Here is a 9,216-nt window from a genome sequence, read left to right as displayed (position 1 = left end):
TAAAAATTATATGTGGTTTGTTTTTTTTTTTTCCCCAGAGCTGTACTCTTTGCATCTTCACTCATGCGGCAAACAATGGCAACCAGGTCCAAGGTCACTGTAATCTATGCAACAGAGACTGGGAAATCTGAAACACTAGCCAACAATCTGTGCAGCTTGTTCAACTGTGCCTTCAACACTAAGGTAAGAAGATACAAGTCCTCCACACTAAGTGGAGGAAGAAGTTTGGCTAGTTTAATCAGCTCCTGCAAGCTTTTTCATTCTCCAAACCTATGTTTTGCATGTTCAGTAAATATAAATTGAACTAGAACTTTAGAACTTTGATTTTGTATTCATTTAGCATAATACCTTGTAATTTGGTCAATAGTGATCTGACAATCACAGAGATAGCTAATGCTAGTTCTTATATCTGCTAGCAATTTCTCATGAGCTTTATACCTTCCAGATTCTGTGCATGGATGAGTACAACATTTGTGACCTGGAAAAAGAAATACTTCTTTTAGTGGTTACTAGCACTTTTGGAAATGGAGATTCTCCAAATAATGGAAAGGTAATCCTCACCTCAGAAGCAGACATGAGGCTCAGCTCAAAGATTGAGACCAGAGACAGCCCTTTCATTTGTCCCATGTAGTTGAGTAAGATATGAATCAGAGTCTCGCTTCTGTTTTAAATCAGTATTTTTCTAATTTTAAGTATTTTATGAATTTTTATACAGACCTTGAAGAACTCCTTGCTCACCCTGAAATTGCTGAGAAAAAAAATTAGGTAAAAATACTTTGTTGTTTGGTTTGGATGCGATTGAGTCCTTTTGCATTTCATTTAGCAAAACACAGTGATGTTATTTTTATCTCTTTCTGCAGATACGCTGTGTTTGGTTTGGGCTCCAGCATGTATCCAGAGTTCTGTGCCTTTGCTCATGCCATTGACCAAAAACTGGCCCAACTAGGGGCTTCTCAGCTCACTCCAATAGGTGAAGGAGACGAACTCAATGGGCAAGAAGAAGCCTTTCGCACATGGGCAGTCAGTGCATTCAAGGTGACTGTATAAATAGTTAGCTGGTTTTTTAGTTTGTTCATTCATTTTATTCCAGTTTTCACTAGCATCACATAAGAATGGGGGGAAATGAAGGAAAACAAACACCTGGATTTATATCTGAATTTCATAACTCCTCTCTTCTCTACTGCTTGCCTAAGTTGAAGAGGGAACTGGGACCCTTTCCTATTATTTTTTAATATTCACATGAAGTTCCACGAAACCTGTTGGATAATGAAATGCTCAGTGTGAACAAGGGTGGTAGCATCAAACATCAGAATTTTTTGAAGTAGATCAGTTTTTTAGCTATACATTCACTATGAATAACCTTAATTTTCTTTTTTTCTAGACTGCCTGTGACATTTTTAACATCCGTGGGAAAAAGAGTATTCAGCTGCCTGAGATATATACCTGTGAGGAAAGCTGGGATCCCAGGAGTTACAGGATAGTGCATGACTCTCAAACCATGGACTTGGCTAAAGGTATTACCTTCTACTTTCCTCTTCCTCTGCCCATTTTGCTTCAGATAGAGCTAAACTCTAAAGGTTTTCAGGTTTTCTACAAGTAATATTGGTCCTGCTAGATAATAGAATGTATATATCAAAGTACAGTGATCAGAGAAAAGAAGACATTGGTGTACATTGCATAAATCATTATCTTTTCCAGTGCAGTAACATCAGAACACCAGAACTAGCACACATTTGACAGCCCCAGAGAGCAAAGCTGAGATGAGCTACTTTTAGTCAGGGAAGGCTTGCATATAGGGCACATCACTAAAAGTATATTGCATTCTAGGGCAAGCATGATTCAGTTCTTTCTGCATATTATTTGAAGACATTTTAAACAAACCTAATCACAAAATTGCCATGAGTCATATCCTCTTTTTTCAACAGCACTTGCAAACATTCACGCCAAGGATATCGTTCCCATGAAGCTGAAATTCAGACAGAATCTTCAAAGTTTAAAATCCAGGTATGATACCTCATTCTTTTGAATACTGCAATACTACATTTTACTAAAATCTTAAACAGCTGAAATGCCTGATCTCCCCACAGTTATTAAGAAATATCCATGAATTTTGTCCCATTATTAGTAGAAGTAATAATTATCAGAAGGTCACAAGAATACATGCAGTCTTAGCTCTGGTTTGATAGGAGCTGACTTCCCAGTAGAGTCTCTAGGAATGTATTTAAATAAATAACTTCGTGATATGGCCCTTTGATACCTACTAAATGTGGAAGGTCAGGTGTGTAGTACCTCTCCCTTGCTTGGTGTGCTACATGCCAGGAAAATCTTTACTTCATATAGGGGAAAAATTGCCCCTTAGCAGAAAAAAAAAAAAGAAAAAGAAAAAAAAGGAAGAGGGATAGTGCGAGAAGCTGCTGCGTTCAGTCGTGCGGGAAAGGAAGCTGAGACAAGACAATGCACAAAGAAATGCAAAAGGATGATTAGTGCTAACATCTGTCTTGGAAATAGCATCTATGAATGGCTCTTCAACATCCTCCAGGAGGTCTCTTTCATCCCTGTCCTAAATACAGTCATCTTATGGGAAGTCCTCGGAGCTGGTTGAAGATGTGAGCTATTCAGCCCTCAGTAGAGCTGCATTTCCTTTCCTTGGCTTGATTACAGGCACATTTATTCTATACTGGACTGATCAGGCAGCACTTCAGCATCTTACTTGTTTTGATACAAGTACTGCACATATCTGGACTCTAATTTGTTTAAGTCTCCATGAAATATTAAGCTGCTCTGATAATTTGATTATGAACACCAGTAAGCCCTTGCCAGCCGTCACTTCAGATTTATTCATTTTCTGTGCAAGTCAAGGGAAATCCTGTTGACGTAACCAAGATCCGTCTGATCTCTTTTTTTCTATATCTAGTCGTGTTACCATTCTAGTTAAACTTTCCTGTGAGACTAATCAGGAAGTGCACTACCTGCCCGGAGAACATATCGGGATTTTCCCAGGCAATCAGCCAGAATTAGTCCGTGGCCTCATTGCACGTGTCAAGGATGCCCCTCCAGCTGATCAGACTGTCAGACTTGAAACCTGCACTGGTGGTAAGTTGGTTCTCTTCTGATAAAATAACAGAGAATGTTTGACAGATTTCTCTGAAATTCCTAAGAATTTGTATAGGCTGAATTTGATTCTATTATCCTTTTCTCAAGTTTCAGTAGGATTCTGTCGATACTTTTAGTTATTTTTATATTTCTCAGTTGTGATTTTGCATTCTCTGGCAGACCATGGTAACTTCACCAGTCTTCGTGGAGTCATCCTAGGCTGACACTGTAATTCGGTTGCTGAATTTGCCATTGAGTGCAATTAATCAACAGAGTTTGCTTATTGTTGCTACATATCAGAGTCCTAAATTAGATTTCCATGTCATGATCATCTCTTCCATCTTAGCAGGAACAGTCTGCTAAATCAGGGTTCTGACACACAGAAAGATTATTTCCTCACATGAAAGACGTTTCATTTTAAAGTGGTGTTTTGTTATTGTGTGATTCTCGGCATCAGATCCTCCCCTTACAAAAAGTTTGACACCTCACGTTAAGCTCCTTTCAGAAGGACCCTGTGGTCCAGACCTGCTGTAACCTAATCTGAAGTCATGTTTTGAAAGACACCGAGTTTTGCAAAGCTCTACAGTTGTCAAATGCTGTGGGAATTGCCAAGTGTTCTTTTATTTCCCTCATTTCCAGGTGGCTACTGGACAAGTGACAAAAAGATTCCAGCCTGCACGCTCCCTGAGGCTTTGACATACTTGCTTGATATCACTACTCCACCCTCCCAACAACTGCTAAAAAAACTCTCACAGCTGGTCACAGCGGAAGGAGACAAACAGAGACTGGAAGTCTTGTGTCAGGTAAGTGTTAGGGCTAGATTTATGTCGCAGTACTGCATGCTGGGCCATCTGCTGCCCTTCTACTGGGTAGCAGAAACTTAAGGAATTTTTGTAGTCATGGTGCTTGATTTTTTTATCCTTCTGTTGCATGTTCTGTGTGCTTGTAAAACCGACCACCGTGAGAGAAAGGGTGGTCTTGTGGCTCAACTTGGGTGTGGGAATCAAGAGATTTCTTCAGATCTGCTGTTTCCTGTGTGGTTCTGGGCGGGTCACTTTGCCTGCCTGTTTCTCTTGCCTGCCTGATGGTGGTTTCTGATGATGTACCATTAAAAGACCTTACAGTTTGCAGAAGGAGGGTTTGGTAGATATTTTTGTCAGACAATTTGGTACTGTGACAGTAAGAGGGATGTCACTTTCAGTGACTCCTTAGGGCTTGCTTCTCCTGCTGGGTTCAGCAAGGCTCAGTAGGTATCAGGACCTGAGCCCATATGGTTTTGTGGATATCCCATTGCAGGGGCTGAGAAACAGATTCTACTTCAGTTTCTGTGTCCTCACTGAGAGCTGGTATCTGAGAAAATTACAGCAGGTATTCTGTACTTCTGTCTTCAAAAATCAGAGAATTGCCTGGTTGGAAAGGACCTCTGAGATTATCGAGTCCAACCGCACCTGTCCACTGCTAAACCAGATCTTTGAGCACCCCATCTACCCACCTGTTAAACACCTCCAGGGATGGGGACCCAACCACCCCCCTAGGCAGCCCATCCCAGTGCCTGGGAACCCTTTCAGTGAAGACATGAAACAATTTCTTAGCAAACCCCAGTGCTGGTCTAGGCAAAGTTTTGAGGATTCCCGGTTGATTTGCCGGCGTATTTAATTGAATGTAAAGCAGGAATTGTACAAATAAGTGACACTTCAAATGTCTCTGAACTCAGCGTGACCTGGTAACATTGTGATGGGGCCTTTGGCTTTTAGAGCATGGAAGAATACAATAAATGGAAGTTTTACAACAGCCCGAACATCCTGGAGGTCCTGGAGGAGTTTCCTTCTGCTGAGGTCTCAACAGCTTTCCTACTGACTCAGCTGCCGTTTCTGAAACCCAGGTACTATTCTGTCAGCTCCTCCTGTGACATGACACCCACAGAGATTCATCTGACAGTTGCAGTTGTAAACTACAGGACAAGAGGTAATGAATCGTTGTCTTCATTTCTCTCTTAATTACATGATACTTGTGTTGTGATACATGCAGGGTAGCATACTGCAGATGTTCATACTGTGTCAGGATTTGCTAAAATTCTGCATCATCATCATCAGTGTGTCTTTGCTTTATAAATCATTACTAGATAGACACTTATTTAAAAACCAGGATTTTAAATGTAAACTGTGCTTTTTTAAAAAACTGAGAGCTTTTGAATACTGACAAGAGATGTTTTCCTTTGATTAGATGGACAAGGGCCTTTGCATCATGGTGTTTGCAGCACATGGCTGAATACAGTGGCTCTCAATGAAACTGTTCCATGCTTTATACGCAGGTGAGTGTATGACAGAGAAAAAAGAAACAAACAAACAAAAAAGCAGCCCAGTGGTTCTTAGTTCCACTTCTTCAGTGGGGTTTTTTTCATTGTTTGCATATGATTTTCAAGTAACTGGTGAGTACCAGCTGGAATATCTGAGTTTGAGAAGACAGGAAAGTCCCTGTCTTCCAGAGATGAGATCCTTCACCATGCCTTAGGTTGAGTAAAGTCATAAATCATTAGAAAATTCTGAAAGAATTCTCTTCATATGACACCACCCCGCTGTCAGCGTATCCACTATAGAGCAAGTAAAGTTAAGAAGCAACCATCACCAAGTTAAGCCCCATTACTGTTTTAAAATTGATAACTTTGGCTGTGCTGCTCAGAATCATTCAGGAAACTGACACTGAGAAGTCAGTCATAAACTAATTACCTAATTAACATATTTCTGCATTTTAGAGCTAATGGATTCCAGCTCCCAGAGGAGCCAACCAAGCCATGCATCCTGATCGGCCCAGGAACAGGAATTGCTCCCTTCAGAAGTTTCTGGCAGCAGCGTCTCTATGACTTGGAAAAGAAAGGTACTTACGGGGGTTGTGACAAGGAGGAGGCTGTAAAACAGCTTCTCTGCAGATGGAGACACACAGAAACATCAGCCAAGTAAACCCTGTAGAGATTTGTCATCCCAGTGCTGACTGAACTCTGCAGTGAAACAGCTAATAATGCCATCCCACTTGAGACCATTCTGGTGGTCTTGAGGTGTTTGGTCACTCGGAGGGAGCAGCCTGTGTGTCCCTGTCAGTGCTGTGTGTTCCCCTCACACAGGGGTGACAATGTGGAAACGCTTTGGCCTGTCTGTATCAGCCCGTTGGGGAACCTGCTCCAACAGGTGATTGTATGTAGTTCTCCAAGGGCTCAGGCAGGTTCAGTCCTACTGCAGGGCCCTAAAATCAGCAGCTGTCACACGCGGACACACACACTCTCCTTCTCAGATGTTCAGTGAGAAAGGCTGATTAGAAAGTAGCTGTACACAGATACTTACTGTGACAACTGGGCCCTCTGAGGATAGTCATAGGAGATACCAGGCCTTACCAGGAGAGACACAAAACTTTCCGATGTTGGTTTCAGGGATCAGAGGTGGTGACATGATGCTGTTATTTGGCTGCCGGCGGCCAGACATGGATCACATCTACAAAGAAGAAACTGAGGAAATGCAGAGGAAGGGAGTCCTGAAAGGAGTCTTCACAGCTTACTCCAGACAACCTGGCCAAGCTAAAGTAAGGCTGGCTCCTTTGTTCTTTAAGGGTTGGCTCCTTTCAGAATGGTCCTCAAGTTAAGATTTGAGCTCTGTTTATCAATGTTCTTTACAAAAATGTTAGCATTTTGCTTCAGTGTATTGTGAACAAGTGACAAAATGTTCTGCTCCTTCAAAATAAAGGAGAATCTCACTGTGCACTGCAGTACGAGCAAGCTATGGAAACATAAACCCCTCCCTCACTGCCGTATAGAGAGGCACAATAGACACGGAATCCAAACTTTAAGTGCAAACAGCCTGTGAAACTAGAAGCTGGAACATTTTCAGAAACCTTAAATTTTGCAGGATTTGATTAGCCCATGAGTTAGAAATGATTTGGCTCTGGCCATTTGTCACCATTTCAGTGACACAGTGATCCTGGAAATTAATTTTGCTTAGATGAAATCTTGACTGGAGAAAACACCAGTGCTTGAGCTATCCTCCTTTTAGCTACCTGGCAAGTTAGGAGACTTTGGCAGTTGTAACAGGTTCTAGAAAAGAAGAGTCTTATTCTGCTTTAGCTTAATCAGGAATCAGGTCTAGCCTCCAAATCTGGGACTTGTAAAGAAAACATGAAGACTGTTTTCTTCTCCTTTGCTGTGGTGCAGCACGCAGCTGGAATAGACAGGGCATTTGAACCCTACTACACAGACCCACATTGCATTTAGGAAAGCCAGCAGCCAAAGTGGCATTTAAGAAACCTTGTCTAATGATCCTTTTTCTGTTTCCAAGGTCTATGTTCAAGACATTCTTCAAAGCAAGTTGGAGACCAAAGTGTTCAACCTCTTGCATAAAGAGGAAGGGCATCTGTACATCTGTGGAGACGTACGCATGGCCAGGGATGTTGCTCAGACTTTGAAAGGGATCCTTGCAAAAAACCTGAACCTCAGTGAGCAGCAGGCAGAGGAGTATTTCTTCCAGCTGAAGGTATGTTGGGGTATGCAAGGCATCTTTCCAGTCAGTGTTCCAGGATGGCTTACAGATGTCTTCTAAGTCACACTCAAGATGATGTGGGCTGCCATGAGCTGCTTTTCAGCAGAAAGCAAAGTAAAAAAGCTTTAAGTGATCAGCTTAGTCCACCCACCATGTTTTAAAATGCAGTTTCTGTTTGCTGGGGTGTAACAATGACACCTGATGTTCTTCTCTCACATCTACCGATTGCCCCAGTGTCTCCCTTTGGGTCCTGGACATGAGCTTTGCAGCATGTCTGGATCATCAAGAGTTTGAGATTTTATTGTATCAACAGAGGAAAGTGAATTTTAAGAAATTAGTGGGTCCATCACTGAAAACACAGTGCCTGGCTCTGCTGGCTTCGTAGGACCCTTTTGTCAGCAGACCTTGTCCTGCAGTCCTGTGTCTGGGGTTCAGATAGGTTCCTTCTGCTGATGGTAACGAAGTCCACTGGCACAGAACCAGTCATACCAGCAGGAGAGGCCTCTGAGTTACTTAACTGTTCCATAAGGAGGAGCTGGCAGTACTTAATTCACCTCTTGGGTTTCCTTTCTTTTTTACAGAGCCAAAAGCGATACCATGAAGATATATTTGGGGCTGTATTCCCACAGGAAGTCAAAAAAGGTGTAAGAACTTTGCAACCCACCAGTCCAAGAATGAATCAACTTACCTTTTAGACAATATTTGCACATTTGTTGTTATTTTCAAAAAACAGGGGGTCAAATCCTCTTTCTTATACATGTTAAATCATGTACATGTATATGATTGTAGGATTTGACCTTTAAACCTCAGCCTTAATGAAGAAAAATATTAAATGTAACTTTTGTTGCTATTTATTCTGAGACTTCTTTTAATAGATTATCTTATTTTTTTAATACTATGCTAGTATAAATCAGCTATTTTTTGTAAGTACAATGAAAATTTAGAGTTTTTTACTATGTAAACTAGAACTGAAATCTTTTTTTGAAATGTGTTCTTTATCTTTGTGAATTTATTTATATCAGGTTGTTTTATTGTGCGTATTATCTTCACTTTAAAGCAAGTAAATGGATGGTTGTGTCACTTTGAAATGTATAGTCACACCCCTTGTTGAATCTGAGGCAATATTTGCAAATGAGATAATAATATATTGGTTCCCAAGTGGAAATACCTGCTGTATATACACGAGGAGATAGTTTTGAATTCTACTTTGTGTGATTCGGGTCCTTGAAGCTGAATGGTGGTTGTTACAGAGCCTGTGGCAGTAAGGTTCAGAAAATTCCAAAGCACTTTGTACATTTGAATTCTGTGCTCTGATTTACTTGATTTGTTTGTAATAAAAGATGCATTTCTATTGAGACAAACAAGTCACTGTGGATTAAATGTCCCTCTTTTTGCTATTGGCTTCAGCCTAAAAAAGTAGAGGTGGGTAAGTAAGTTCTCAGGCTCCAGCCAACACTCCTTCAGTGAAGAGCCCTTCTCCAGGGGTTTTGCCTAAGATTAGTTATTAGTTACTGCCAGGAAAGTGTGAATTTGCACCATGGATTGTGAGACTGGATTGCAACCTGCAAGAATATGAAATAGCAATGACAGCAATATATCTTTC

At 41.1% G+C, this 9,216-nt stretch overlaps 1 protein-coding gene across 1 annotated transcript in view; it reads left to right on the top strand.

Moving 5' to 3' along the window:
- Nucleotides 1-8,308, top strand: part of NOS2 (nitric oxide synthase 2) — an 18,862-nt gene extending 10,554 nt beyond the window's left edge. Inside the window, exons 14-27 of the mRNA XM_010172081.1 lie at nt 39-183; nt 446-550; nt 716-765; nt 861-1,035; nt 1,382-1,514; nt 1,926-2,004; nt 2,915-3,093; nt 3,733-3,896; nt 4,848-5,058; nt 5,317-5,404; nt 5,846-5,967; nt 6,515-6,663; nt 7,413-7,607; nt 8,195-8,308. Coding sequence (XP_010170383.1) covers nt 39-183; nt 446-550; nt 716-765; nt 861-1,035; nt 1,382-1,514; nt 1,926-2,004; nt 2,915-3,093; nt 3,733-3,896; nt 4,848-5,058; nt 5,317-5,404; nt 5,846-5,967; nt 6,515-6,663; nt 7,413-7,607; nt 8,195-8,308 — 1,909 coding nt within the window. The remainder of the gene's footprint in view (nt 1-38; nt 184-445; nt 551-715; nt 766-860; nt 1,036-1,381; nt 1,515-1,925; nt 2,005-2,914; nt 3,094-3,732; nt 3,897-4,847; nt 5,059-5,316; nt 5,405-5,845; nt 5,968-6,514; nt 6,664-7,412; nt 7,608-8,194) is intronic.
- The last annotated feature ends 908 nt before the right edge of the window (nt 8,309-9,216 follow it).

Source organism: Antrostomus carolinensis, unplaced genomic scaffold (genome assembly GCF_000700745.2).
Source record: "Antrostomus carolinensis isolate BGI_N321 unplaced genomic scaffold, ASM70074v2 scaffold8907, whole genome shotgun sequence".
Lineage (NCBI taxonomy): Eukaryota > Metazoa > Chordata > Aves > Caprimulgiformes > Caprimulgidae > Antrostomus > Antrostomus carolinensis.
Note: the sequence above shows the minus strand (reverse complement) of the source record. Positions and strands in the feature narration are given on the sequence as shown.